This window comes from Borostomias antarcticus, assembly GCF_949987555.1.
Source record: "Borostomias antarcticus genome assembly, contig: scaffold_629, whole genome shotgun sequence".
Lineage (NCBI taxonomy): Eukaryota > Metazoa > Chordata > Actinopteri > Stomiiformes > Stomiidae > Borostomias > Borostomias antarcticus.
This window is the reverse complement of record NW_028176814.1, coordinates 1-15,000: the sequence shown is the minus strand read 5'-3', so window position 1 is coordinate 15,000 and position 15,000 is coordinate 1. Positions and strand designations below refer to the sequence as shown.

Below are 15,000 nucleotides of genomic sequence, written 5' to 3'. Positions count from 1 at the left end.
TGGCGGCCGAGATCGACAACGCGTCGCGGGACGAGGTGCGTCTGGTAGACGGGGGAAACACGGAGCATGTCAACTCTGTTCCCCTGCTAAACGCTCTCTCTCTCTCGTAATGGAATTATTTGATCTAAAGTAAAGAAGGATTTGCCGAGGTTCGCACAAAAGGTTCAGTCTGATTTATTGAGAAAACGATACGATTGCAAAAGGACCTCAGGATAAAACACAGAGTGGTTCATACGAACAGAAGTGAAGTCAAGGCTCGTCTTACGCGACGATGCGAGGAATACATGGATGTGACGCTATCAGAGATTTGGTTGGCTAACCCATCTGTACACGTCATAATAGAGTGACGGACATCAACAACAGTGGTGGAGGAATACATAGAAAGCGTGGTACACTTAATATGAATATATTTCAGGTGGTGACAATAGAACAGTGGCCTAGGCCAAACAGGAAGTCTGAGGTGTGAGGCTTCCTGTCTTGGTGAGAACACCACGGCAGGGGCGTCTGTCATTACAAAGAAAGGGAAGACGGAGGTGTTTGGAATGGTAAAAGGCAGGGGGCTGGATCAATAGGTTTTAAGAACAAACGCTGAGATCTGAAAGTTTTTTAGGGCAGTTGTCTCTAAAATGCCATGACAATCTCTCCCTCTCTCTGTCTCTCTCTCTGTCCCTCTCTCTGTCTCTCTCTCTGTCTCTCTCTCTGTCTCTCTCTCTGTCTCTCTCTCTGTCTCTCTCTCTGTCCCTCTCTCTGTCTCTCTCTCTCTCCCTCTCTCTGTCCCTCTCTCTGTCTCTCTCTAGCTGGTGGACGCTCTGAAGGAACAGGAAGAGATCAACTTCCGTCTGAGGCAGTACATGGACAAGATCATCCTGGCCATCCTGGACCACAACCCCTCCATCCTGGAGATCAAGAGTTAGACACACACACACACACACACACGCAAACAGGACCATGCTGTACAACAGGAACCAGGCTGTACCCACAGCGCCCCTACAGGCCTGTGGTTGGAACTGCGGCTGCGCCACCCTGAATCGGATGCTCATAAGGACAGTGTTTACAGTTCACAGGTCAATCAATCTGCCAATCACTGCACTTCACCGCCCCTTATCTATCCACCAATGAGTTCATCATTATGCCATGGGGGGGAAAAGGAGAGGGGAGAAAAGTTGAAATTATATTTATGATAACTAGATGATGCAATAGGATAAGAGATTGGAGATGAAAGTATGTTGAAACTCAGTAGACTAGACACACTACAGTACCTCCGGGGTAGATAATGTCTGTATTACTGTCCCATAACTTCATATCATGTCATTTACAGTATTCCCATGAAATGTGACTTTATTGAAAACAGAACACTGTAAGTCTGAAGGAGCTGTCTCTAGTGCATTGTGGGGGAACGGGGGGGGGGGGGGGGGGGGTCACACATGTTCCCCTCTCACAGACGTGCGTTTAAGGGTAACGTTGACCTTGAGCTCCCTCACCAGGTCGTCTTCCTGACCTTTGTTAGGTGGGTTAAGGGTCATATTTTGGAGCGGGTGTTGCTCAGTCTCTTGAGGGAGAGGAGCAGTACAGGATGGCTGTATATTTCGGTAGGTGACATGTTTTTGGAATGGGTTCATCTCTTAACGCTCATCCCCTCGGTGGAGGGGGCACATCTGTGATGATGGACGCTCATCCCCTCGGTGGAGGGGGCACATCTGTGATGATGGACGCTCATCCCCTCGGTGGAGGGGGCACATCTGTGAGGATGGACGCTCATCCCCTCGGTGGAGGGGGCACATCTGTGATGATGGACGCTCATCCCCTCGGTGGAGGGGGCACATCTGTGATGATGGACGCTCATCCCCTCGGTGGAGGGCGCACATCTGTGAGGATGGACGCTCATCCCCTCGGTGGAGGGGGCACATCTGTGAGGATGGACGCTCATCCCCTCGGTGGAGGGCGCACATCTGTGATGATGGACGCTCATCCCCTCGGTGGAGGGCGCACATCTGTGATGATGGACGCTCATCCCCTCGGTGGAGGGCGCACATCTGTGAGGATGGCAAAGATCGCTGTGTGAGGACCGGGGAAGCGGTTGTCTCTGAATGCCGAATTCTTCATAGAATGGATATTGTGCAGCCTGAGAACATGGGGGATTTGCCATCTTTATTGTAGAACATCTCGATGGTAAGGGGCACAGCTCAATAGTGTGGAGCAGCTTCCTCTCCTCATCTCCTTGATTCCTTCCCTCCATCTGTATTCTTGCTTGAAAAGGCAAACCAGTAGCTGTTTGGTTATGTACTTCTGCTCCTTGCAGGTTGTGGAAAGCAAATGAGAGGAAGTCCCTTCTGTTTATTGAGACACAGCCCAAGTTAAGTCTTCATTTAATTTACCCACGTTTTTCTCTGATCTCACAGGACATACTTATGACACGCTATGACCTATGCTTATGACACGCTATGACCTATACTTATGACACGCTATGACCTATCGTTCATGTCAGGTGTCACATCCTATTAATCATGATTTTAAAAGCTTAGTGATTCCTGGTGAGCTACGTGTCGTAAACAACATGTAACCACCTCACGCTAAGTCATGTATACAGTAGTAGTTGATGTAGAAGCACAAGTCAAGGTGAAAACATGGTGCAAGTCATCATCTAGATCAATACTGAAGACCAGAGTTGGAAATTACTCAAATGGTGGAGGAGAAAAAATACATTTATTTGAGGAAAGTAGTTAGGAGCTGTTAAGATATGTATAGAATTAAATGTTTATTTTTCATACAAATTTGCTATAAATGATGTTTGTGTAGTGTGGAGTCTTTGCATACTTTTCATGGTGGTTTAAGAGAGAGCTGACCAAGCAAAGCTAGGTTGGGTCGCCCTCCTTTCCTTAGCTCATTTAATTGAAAAACACATGTTAGTTGTCGAGTTTAAAAACATTTCCAATGAGAAGGAGGAAACGGAGGAAGTAAGACACCTTAGCTTAGACTGTCAGAACAATCAAGAAAGATACAATTCCGAGACCCTCCAGACGTCGTGCATCCCATTTCATTGTCAGTCTGACTTTGATCAACGAGTTTCCATAGAAAAGTCATCTCTTAGTCAGTGAGTCTTTAAGAGGCAGATGTCTGTCTAATCAACTCCACAGATAACAGAGAGAATTGCTTGATTGAAATCACTGGGAACTGATAATAGCTTTGATAGTAGAGAGAAAAGAGCTATTCTGTAGGTCATGAATGTACACAGCTCATTTACATGTTCACACATTTGTTCACCAATTGATCAATCTGGTTGTTTTCACGTAGTTTGTCACGACTTCAGATGGATCACAAAGTGATATATGATTGTGTCGCTATAGTTAAGACGCAGTGAATAGTGAATTGCTGTACACACACTTGTATTGTATTGTACACACATTGTATTGTCCTAAACACACGACTAGTTTTGCTTTGTTGCACAAATCGTACTGATTGACTGTTTTGCATTGTTTCTTTCTTTGCATGTTTTCATTGTTTCTTTGGTTTGGTGCCTTTGGATAAGAGGTGTCACAAAAAACGTTGTTTTTCAAACGCACTCCGATTTCGTCTCATATTGATGTGATTGAGCTTTTTTTATATCCTGTTTGCTTTCTAACATAATCGTAGCATCTCTTTTTCATACATTGTAAATGTTGTACAGAATCTAGTTACTATTTGTATTCATGTGCCACTCATCGAACTTATTGAAAAAGAAAAAGACTGTCTTTTATACAGTTTTATGATGAAAAAATAGAATAAATATATATCTCTAGAAATTGTGTGACCTGGAAATGTATAGCACACTAATTATGTTGTCATAGCCACTGTATGTACTACTTGAGATGGTCCTCAACGCATAACAGTTCACTATAAATCTGAAAACAATGTCAGTGAATCTCCGTTCAGCCATTATAAGGCTTGAACAATAAGTCTTTAGATAGAAGCTATAGTTATGTAGTCACTTCACACTAAAGATCACTGATGTTATTTTTTGCTCGTACTGGTCCTACAGTGAGTGATATGTTGTACAAACTTGAACATGTAAATAAAAATTCATTGGCTTTGGCATGACCAAGTATGGGTGTGTGACTGGTAATGCCTTTAGCTCTTGCACCAGTTATTAACTGTTTTTCATCAAGCCTCAGGAAGCTAGTCTAACATAGATTGTCCATAACAACTTACTGTAAACCCAATACCTCCCATTCATGTAAAGTTTCTTTTTTTTCTAGAAATCCTAGCCATAGGCCTATATTAATTTTTCAACATCTTACTTTGTAACCAACCACCTTTACTTCATTGTTTGGAAGTCACGAGTTACAAGCACAGTTGACAGCAGAGTCACCATCTTTCTTAGGAGACCTGAGCCATCTCTTCAGAGAACACCCGAGCTCCGCCCCCATCTCTTCAGAGAACACCCGAGCTCCGCCCCCATCTCTTCAGAGGACACCCGAGCTCCGCCCCCATCTCTTCAGAGAACACCCGAGCTCCGCCCCCATCTCTTCAGAGGACACCCGAGCTCCGCCCCCATCTCTTCAGAGAACACCCGAGCTCCGCCCCCATCTCTTCAGATGTCAATTTACAGACAATACCCCAAAATGACAAAGTGAAAACGTTTTTGTTGTGTTCTGTATTATAATGAATATAGTAGTGTTGTTCCCCCAGCCGCCAGTAGAGGGCCTGATATATAAAAGTACAGAGATGTGAAGTTCTGGTGGCTATGATGCTCTGCATAACACAGAAAAGGACTGATGTTATAAAGTTACTACCGACTCCTGCATGTTCATTACTTATAAGTAATTTTTTTTTGCTAATTTATTAAAAACTAGACATGGTGAGCACAGACCGCACACGAATGCATCTTGTGTCTCTGTGAGTGTACGTGCGTGAGAGCAGGACATGTTTGGTAGGTGGAGAGATTAATGCAAGTTCAAAACCTGTCACCTGCTGACCTTCGACCTGGATGTGAACCAGCAGTGGGCCTTGACTTGTGCAAGACTGGGTGAGACTTTGAAAGGGTTCCTCCCCCTACAGGCGTGATGTGCAGAATAGGGTCATGACATCATGCTATAGCAGTTAACTCATGAAGTCAAATGAACATTAAGCATCGGTGACGCTCTGTGGAGCCACACTGACGACAGATATGCACATGCGCGCACACACACATTTGTATTTATTGCACACCTTTATTTTTAGCAAACACATCTTCACAGTAACAATGCAATTGAAGAGAACTGAAGTGTATGGCTCTGTGGATCCGAGCAGCCTCCTAGGTCCTCAAAGTATTTTATAGATACAATATTTACAGTCTGAATATGAAAATCCAAGTACATGGCCTGGGACTGGCTGACGAGGGGAGGTGGAGGTACTCTTCAGTCTGTTCTCTACCTAGCAGTCCAAGCCACACAGGCCGAGTACAGTAGTTGTACAGTATGTACAGAAGCTATCGTTTTTGACGATCCTGTCCATTCTGTAGATGGCAACCCAATACATTCAAGTAATTCTGTCATTGCAGAGGCACTGGGTAAACCAATATACAGTCTACGGTAGGACTCAGCTGTGAAAGAAAATATAAGCTCCTGCCTCGCACTCCACAGTCCAGTGACCTAATACAGCGTCGTTGTTTCTTCTCAGAAAAGCTATGAACATGACATTAAACAGTAGCCAGACTCTAAAAATGAACCAAAACCTCCGAATATTTCTTTGAAGCCATAATCTGGAGTTGATGAAACAGCATAACACTACCCTGCTTGCTCTGCGTAGTCTCACTGCCCCATAAAGGTGCTTACGCTGATAAAGTACGTAAGCTACGTTACTATGCTGCACATTTCTTGGGTCTGGGACACTTCATGTGAAAAACGTGTTTTGGAATCCTGGCCAGTGTTTAGTACTGATGACATCCTGTCAGCCACCAAACCAACTAGTCATTGACGACTATCCCACCCATTTTTCAAACCATTCTCATTGCTTCTATTACCTGTCACTCGTTTTTCAAACCGCTCTCTCATTGCTGCTATGACCTCTCGTTCTTTGAACTTTGACCCCCAGCGTGGGCAGCGAAGTGGCACAGACTCTATTGTGAAGCGTGTGCAGCGATTCAACGTAACATCTGAATCAGAAGAGAGACGAAGCTCTTGAGTAACCTCTGAGAGAGAATGACAACAATACTGTTGGTGTCGCACAACAGGGTACAATGGCAGCAACTCTGGATTATGGCTTTAAACATGTACAGTCCTTCTTACATCAAACACATTGAGCAATACATGTAAAACTCAGGAGTATTGTATAGCTTTACCATCTGTTGTGCTGGCTTCAGTTGAACAGACCGACAGAACACTATCTAGGATTTGGACAAAGCCATGGTGTATATTGGTTAAAGTGGATATTGTAATTAAATACACTAATAATATTGTTCTATCAAATCTCTGTAGTTGCCTGACTAGACTATCTAGAAACTATCCTGTTTTACAAATGAGTTATTAAGGATTTGTGACCTCTCATTTCATGATAGAAATCTGAGACCAGTTTGATTGAAAAAACAACAAAAGGGTGATATGATAAAGAAGCCAAAAATCACCAAAAGAATGAGTCTTTAAAGCACTTTTGAAGATCCAGAGGAACGACTTCTCATTCAGGTTTCCTCTCTAAGCTACAGATATATAAACTATATACTATATAGTATATATATAATATACTTCATTCTGACTCCTGGCTGTGGGCCGCGGTGTCACCTGAGACCAACACACATGTACTCTGGAATATGTAGAGAGTGGGTCGTATGACCTCCTCCCTTGTTCTCTGTAAAGCGCATTGTGTTGCCTCTGGGTATGAAATGCGCTATACAAATAAAGCTTTGATTGATTGATTGATTGATACTTATCTGAAAGTAAACAGATCATATTGGCATGCAGGACCTATGTCAGCGCAGACTTCAGGAATGGCACTGACAGGAAACAGGAAGTGTGTTCTGCATTCCATGTCACACTGACACATGACCACCTTCCCTTAAGATAATTCAGTTTTGTTCAAAGCTGATATTACTGTCAGTTCCTTGTTCCTCATCGGAAAACACAAATGATCAAGAATGCTATGAAGTGGCTGGCTCTGAAAACAAATTGATTATACAGGATTATCAATTACAGACCATTGCATACAAAACTTGACTGGCAGATCTTGAGAAAATGATGCTTGTACCGTGAAAAAGACAGGCTAAAGACAAAGAGTATCCCATTAAAATGTGTAATAAATAATATATTCTCCTTACACACACTTCTAAATTAAAGCTATATAAACCTTTTTTTCTTGTACCTGTGCATCGATAAGCTGCAATTATATTCAGTCATATTTGATTTGGCGATGGAATCAACAAACGAGCCGAACCTAAAAAAAATACAAAATACAAAAAAAGAAGAAAAAAACATGAAAATAATGCATTCAAATAAAAACAAAAACAAGTCCTATATGTTCCGTCATATACAAATAATAAAATATTTTTCTTTACCAAAACCAGGCCTCTTTTCAACACATTCAGTATTCTGTGGACAAACAATACCTACATTATAAACACATACATAGGGCAGGTTTCAGAGAGGCATTGAGGGCAAGTCTTGGAATTCACTGAATTCAAAATGGCGGTACAGGGCATGATCACAGGCTCCGCCCCTCTGTGACACTCCCGCAGTTTGTGACATGCACCTTCCCTCCTGGGAGGCCCAGGAGGAGGAGGAGGAGGAGGAGGCCCAGGAGGAGGAGGAGCAGGAGGAGGAGGAGGAGGAGGAGGAGGAGGAGGAGGAGGAGGAGGAGGCCCAGGAGGAGGAGGAGCAGGAGGAGGAGGAGGAGGAGGAGGAGGAGGAGGCCCAGGAGGAGGAGGAGGAGGAGCAGGAGGAGGAGGAGGAGGAGGAGGAGGAGGAGGAGGAGGAGGAGGCCCAGGAGGAGGAGGAGCAGGAGGAGGAGGAGGAGGAGTCGTCGTCGTCGTCTCCCCAGGGCTCCTCCAGCCCAGGCCTCACTACCTGTGCCCCGGGTCCCTGTGGGCGGAGCTGTCCTTGGCCACGTCGTCCTCCACCACGTTAGCGTAGCCCTCCTTCTCCAGGCACCCGGCCAGGACCTGCAGGACCAGCCGGAGACGCCGGTCCATGGCCTGGAGGTGGGGCTGGATGAGGACGGGGGAGAGGCGGTCCCGGGCCAGCGACTCCTCCATCAGGGAGCTGAGCTGGTACTCCTCCTTGGCCAGCAGCTGTAAACGCAGGTGGGTGGACCTCCTCACCCTGAACACCAGGACAAACATGCAGATGAAAGAAAAGGGATGTTGGCTGTGATGACACCATTCATTCACTACAATCCTCTTCATTCTGTTATTAAGGATGTCAGAAATGAAGAGGGAGAGAGACAGGGAGAGGTAGAGAGAGGGAGAGGTAGAGAGAGGGAGAGGTAGAGAGAGGGAGAGGTAGAGAGAGGGATAAGTGATAGAAACAGAGTCAGACTGACCTGCAACACTGACTTAGAGGCACCAGAATAGACAGCTCATCATGGGAGTGCTTGCCAAACCTGGCAACCCAGTAGACAGATGAGTTTACAAACAACACCTCTCACCACAACACATAAACAACAACACCTCTCACCACAACACACAAACAACAACACCTCTCACCACAACACACAAACAACAACACCTCTCACCACAACACACAAACAACAACACCTCTCACCACAACACACAAACAACAACACCTCTCACCACAACACACAAACAACAACACCTCTCACCACACAACACACAAACAACAACACCTCTCACCACATAACACACAAACAACAACACCTCTCACCACATAACACACAAACAACAACACCTCTCACCACAACACACAAACAACAACACCTCTCACCACAACACACAAACAACAACACCTCTCACCACAACACACAAACAACAACACCTCTCACCACATAACACACAAACAACAACACCTCTCACCACAACACACAAACAACAACACCTCTCACCACAACACACAAACAACAACACCTCTCACCACAACACACAAACAACAACACCTCTCACCACAACACACAAACAACAACACCTCACCACAACACACAAACAACAACACCTCTCACCACATAACACACAAACAACAACACCTCTCACCACATAACACACAAACAACAACACCTCTCACCACAACACACAAACAACAACACCTCTCACCACAACACACAAACAACAACACCTCTCACCACATAACACACAAACAACAACACCTCTCACCACATAACACACAAACAACAACACCTCTCACCACATAACACACAAACAACAACACCTCTCACCACATAACACACAAACAACAACACCTCTCACCACAACACACAAACAACAACATCTCTCACCACACAACACACAGACAGAGATGAGTTGAGGTGTCTGGAGAGTTTGTGATCTTGCCCTCACCCTCTCCCATTGTCCAGATGAATGATGAAGGTGTCGTTACCAAACTTCTCAAAGGTCTCGTAGTGGTGGCGGTCCATGTTACCTGGCCAAGCAGACGCAGGGAAGACAACTTTACTTCAGATGAGACTCCTGGTGTTTTAGTGATGGGCTGGCCTCTCAATGCTCGGTATGCTGAGGTTTACCAGTCACAGTTCAAGCACTAGATCAAATCTCACTCTCAAGACAAATTGACAAATACTTGAGGAACGTTCTGAAGGTTCCCCGATACTACTGTATCTGTACAGTACTGTACATTGTTGTGGCTCCACATAATTGTCTGACATGACTGAAAACCTTTATCTATCGTGAGAGTAAACTCACCTAAACAAACAAACCAAACTGAACTTGGTGAGTCATGCCGTGATCAGAAGGGTTAGTAGGACCCCACTTATCCCAACCCGACGGGACCGAAGGTCGTTCGTATCTCTGAAATGTCCGGATGACTGAAACATGTTAAAATGCACGCGTTTGATTGTCGTGGCAATTCGTCGTTCTTGAAGATGCTGCGTGCATGAGGGGGGAAAAAACTGTTGTGCTGCTCGCTGCAGAGTGACAGAGCGAGGAGAGAGAGCACACACACACACACACACACACACACACACACACACACACTGCCCCGCGACTCGGGGATCTTGGGAGAGAGAAGCAGAGCGCTATAGCCTTCAAACAAACCCGGCTTCACTGTTGCATGAACGCGACTCAATATATACGGCTCTTATTAAAACACTGTCTTTCTTAAAGTATCGATACTTTAAATTTGGGTATCGTACCGTTTTTGACGACAGAGCATCGCGGTACTTTCCTAGCATCGATACACCGTGCAAAACTGAGGGTCTGTCCCAATTCAAGGGTTGCATCCTTCCTAGGTCGCAGCCTACGCCCTACGTAGGTCGCGTCCTTCAGGCCAGGGAGGCCGGATGTAAACGTTTTGTGAAACGGGACGGTCTAGCCTACGGAGGATTCCCAACTCGTCGTTTTGTTGCCTAGGCAACCCCAAGCGCGCCACGTTCCGGTAAAAAAGTGGATGCCCAATGCTGACGGCAGGTTGTTATGGAAACACCACAGAAAATGCCTTTCTAAATCGTCTATCTAAACTCGTAGATACAGGCGTAATTTGAATAAAGTTTCCACATATTGGGATTCTATGGTGGTACTATCAGGCATGAAAATGTATTAAAACGTAATAATATTAACATCAAAGTGGTTTAAAAATGTTTTAAAATCTGAGCAATGGCGGCTGGTACAGGAATTCATCCGGACTGAAAGGCATTCTGGGAGGGAGGCCGCGAAGGATCCATCAGTTGTATCCTTCAAATACGTCAAAAGTAGGCCGCGTTTGTGGGCTGCATTCGGAGGACTCTTCGTAGGCTGAATGAACTGGGACGGCACTTGTCGCCCCGCTGTGACGTAGCAGCCTTCAAATCCGGCCTAGGTAGGATGCAACCCTTGAATTGGGACAGAGCCTATAGGACATAGAGCCGTCTACAGTACTGGAAGAGTTGGTTCATTGAGGGGACAGGAACGGTTCATGGAGGCTCAAATAGTTTCTCAGTGGATCTTTTTAAATGGTAAACCTTTCGAGCAAGCCACTAAAGTAGAACGTTTTTGGTAAAAAATTGTTTTTTTAAAATTAAATAAAAAAAACTTTTTTGGTTTGAAAAAGGAAATGCATAGTTGTTGTGGAAACGTTAGAGCTAACGTTAGCGAGCTAGCAGTTCATTGAGAAATCTCCCTCAGTGCAAACATGGCTTCTAACTAGCCACGATTGCAAACTCTTCTAGCCTTTGTCATTGTTGTACCCGTTGTTATTATGAGAATATCAGTCTTTATGCAGTCTATGGGATTGACACAACTCTTCTGATATACCCCTCTGGTATAATAGTGATATACCCCTCTGGTATAATAGTGATATACCCCTCTGGTATAATAGTGATATACCCCTCTGGTATAATAGTGATATACCCCTCTGGTATAATAGTGATATACCCCTCTGGTATAATAGTGATATACCCCTCTGGTATAATAGTGATATACCCCTCTGGTATAATAGTGATATACCCCTCTGGTATAATAGTGATATACCCCTCTGGTATAATAGTGATATACCACACCCATCTCAATTACAGTAACAGTTAACCACCAAGCTAATCCTATTTTTAAGCTTATGTTCTGAGAGAATGTGGTGAGGTAACTTTTCAAAACAACCTGACATTTTGGTGACAGTATATAGGCACTTATGTACTTCAGGGTGTGTTATATCATATCAACACTGGTTAGGCATGGGGCGCCCCGTAGCTCACCGGGTAAGGCTAGTATGAAGGCTAGTCCTTCGCGCGGCGGACCTGGGTTCGATTCCCGGCTCCGGTCCTGTGCCGCATGTCCTCCCCTCTCTCTCTCCCATGTTTCCTGTCACTCTACACTGTCCTGTCCATGAAAAGCTGAAAAGCCCTAAAAAATATCTTTAATAAAAAATAAAAAAAAAACACTGGTAAGGCAGCTCAGCCTAAGGACGCCCCGTACAAGTGCTAAATGAATGATACAGCACACTCTGCTTTGTGTTGTCCTCACCCATGAGGAAGTCAAAGATAGTCATGTCCATGATGTCCAGGAGGCGAGAGCCGTGGTCGTATGGTGGCGTCTGCTTCACTTCATCACAGTAGTCAGGGTCCACCTCCCACCTGAGCACACGCACGCATCCAGGCACAAACGGGAAGAGAGCATTTATCATTACTATATACACACATATGTACACATGCACACACAAAAGCAAATAATGGTATTATGTTATCATATTATGTTTAATTAAGCAATAAGACGAGAGGGAGTGCTTTACTGTGGTTATTGGCACGGCTGTGGTGCGGCCGCAGGCACGACGCGAAGCGTCCACAACGTAAACAGAGCAAGTAATCAAGCTTGCGGCTAATATGAACTTTATAAAAGTGTGTCCCAAAGCTGGGGTGAAACAAGCTGGAGCTTGTTGAAGCTGGAGAAACAACAGGGCTAGAGGTTGACTCTAGGGGCTAGAGGTTGACTCTAGGGGCTAGAGGTTAACTCTAGGGGCTAGAGGTTGACTCGAGGGGCTAGAGGTTGACTCTAGGTGCTAGAGGTTGACTCTAGGGGCTAGAGGTTGACTCTAAGGGCTAGAGGTTGACTCTAGGGGCTAGAGGTTGACTCTAGGGGCTAGAGGTTGACTCTAAGGGCTAGAGGTTGACTCTAGGGGCTAGAGGTTGACTCTAGGGGCGAGAGGTTGACTCTAGGGGCTAGAGGTTGACTCTAGGGGCGAGAGGTTGACTCTAGGGGCTAGAGGTTGACTCTAGGGGCTAGAGGTTGACTCTAGGGGATTGTTCTTACTCTGCTTTCTTGCGTTTGTGGTAGGATCTCCTCCAGGGGTTCCTCCAGGTCTTGCGCTTGGCCAGGTTCAGGTCTGGGAGGAACGCCGCCAGAGAGCCCTCCATCTGGTCCGGCCGCCCACACAGAGCGTGCTCCGTAGAGCAGTAGTACGAACACTCCCCGTAGAAACAGATGTTATTGGCTGAGAGAGAGAGAGAGAGAGAGAGAGAGGGAGAGAGGGGGGGGGGGGAGAGAGAGGGGGAGGGGGGGAGAGACAGAGAGAGAGAGGGGGGGGGGAGGGAGAGAGAGAGAGAGAGGGGGAGGGGGGGAGAGAGAGAGAGAGAGGGGGAGGGGGGGGAGAGAGACAGAGAGAGAGTGGGAGGGAGGGGGGGAGAGAGAGAGAGAGAGTGGGAGGGAGGGGGGGAGAGAGAGAGAGAGAGAGAGAGAGGGGGAGGGAGGGGGGGGGGGAGAGACAGAGAGAGAGTTAGAACGACTGAGTCAGAGTTGACAGCCAGGTGAACCAGGAGAGGAGGGTGGAGGGTTTAGATATAGAAAGAGAGACAAGGAGAGACTCAGAAGACAGGGGGGAGGGGGGAGACCCCTGTTAGGAGGAACAGCTTCACCAACTTGTTCTGGACGCACAACTTTCCTAGTCAGCAAGAATTCATATAACTATGGTTTTGATGAACAATCTGACAAAGAAAAACATCCCTATGTCCTAGTAGCACATTCTGCTGGTACAGTAACATTTCCTATGATAGACGTGTGTCCTCTGGACCTCACACTGCAACACACAGGTGTATCTGGCCTGAACTCACCTGACTAAGCAGTCTGAAGGGTAGAAACGGCAACAATATTACAGCTTCTTCAACCACTATTGCCTATGGCCAGGTGTATTACAGGGTGCAACGTTGACAGATTTACACACAGCGTTGAAAGCACCAGTATTTCCTGTTTCCTGGTGATGAAGTGAAACACGAGATCCTGCCTGTGTGGTTTTGCAACATGGAGGTTGATTCTACCGGGTAAAACCTGGTCTTGTTTGGAGACTGACTCTGAGGAAGTAAAACCTAAATAATTGTCCAACGCTGCCCCCTCCTGGTAGCTTGGCTGATGTGCAGCACACAGTGAGCTCTGTAGAGGTCTGGAAACTAGGATTTCACAGCCTGAGAGCAAAATAAACTGTAGTTCTGAACATAACCAGGGCTAAAAAAATGAGGAAAAGTGTGAAAATGTCTATAGCAGATCGTTGTACTACCCTGATCTTCCCTCTTAAAGGAGTAGTAAAGGGACAATCATGTTTAGCCCTGTTTTAAGGTTACTTATGATCATATGTTGTCTGAGGAAGAGCGTTGTCACTCGAAACGTCACATCTATATTTTTTGTCCATAAATAATCTTAATGGGAGCTACAGTGTGCGTCTCTTACTTTCTCTTGTACATATGCTCTTTTAGTCCAGCACCTGCCTTATTAACTATTTTGGGATGTGCGCAACCCGCTTCTGATTTACTAATGATCATATGCAATGGTTCGATCAAAAAGACAAAAGTAGCACATCGATAGTTTAACATGTTTTTGAATGATTTTTCAAGGTGCCCATCCACATCCATTGTATGACCTAAACGGTGGTAGAGCAATTATCAGACTTTCTCAAAAGTGCTAGTTTTGTCAACGTTTTGATCTGAACCATTGTATATGATCATAAGTAACCTTAAAACAGGGCTAAACATGACTTTTCCCTTTACTACTCCTTTAAGCATCTATTGCATTTTTAGTTTGCTATTCTTGCACTTTGCCTTCAGCACTAGATGATGCTCTTACTTGTTTTAGAAAGGAGATACGCTTGTGAGTTCTGGCAAGTAGAGGTACAATGGCTCTTCCTACGTTAAATGCAATTATTGTAAGTCGCTTTGGATAAAATCGTCAGCTAAATTACTAATGTAATGAACACTGAGGGATGGTTCTACAAAAAAAAGTGTTTGGTTTATGCTATGAAATCGTATGAATGATTGACGGAAAGTTACCGGGCGAGATGAAGAAAGTTGTGAAACTGTTTACCGGGCGAGATGAAGAAAGTTGTGAAACTGTTTACCGGGCGAGATGAAGAAAGTTGTGAAACTGTTTACCGGGCGAGATGAAGAAAGTTGTGAAACTGTTTACCGGGCGAGATGAAGAAGGTT

The 15,000-nt window shown here is 45.3% G+C and overlaps 2 protein-coding genes across 2 annotated transcripts in view; one reads left to right on the top strand and one right to left on the bottom strand.

The window, feature by feature from the left end:
- LOC311329701 (rab11 family-interacting protein 4A-like) overlaps positions 1 to 914 on the top strand; it is a gene marked incomplete at both ends in the record, with an annotated part of 3,489 nt that extends 2,575 nt beyond the window's left edge. Inside the window, 2 exons of the mRNA XM_084463364.1 lie at positions 1 to 35; positions 798 to 914. The exon at positions 1 to 35 is cut by the window's left edge and continues 109 nt beyond it. Coding sequence (XP_084319490.1) covers positions 1 to 35; positions 798 to 914 — 152 coding nt within the window. The remainder of the gene's footprint in view (positions 36 to 797) is intronic.
- Positions 915 to 1,615: 701 nt separating this feature from the next.
- Positions 1,616 to 13,022, bottom strand: LOC311329700 (extracellular serine/threonine protein kinase FAM20C-like; the record flags this gene model as incomplete). The annotated part of the gene is made up of 6 exons (XM_084463363.1): positions 1,616 to 2,033; positions 8,010 to 8,264; positions 8,485 to 8,544; positions 9,452 to 9,533; positions 12,059 to 12,168; positions 12,842 to 13,022. Coding segments are annotated over 6 exons (1,106 nt in total), but the record flags the coding sequence as incomplete, so codon positions are not given.
- Between the last annotated feature and the right edge of the window lie 1,978 nt (positions 13,023 to 15,000).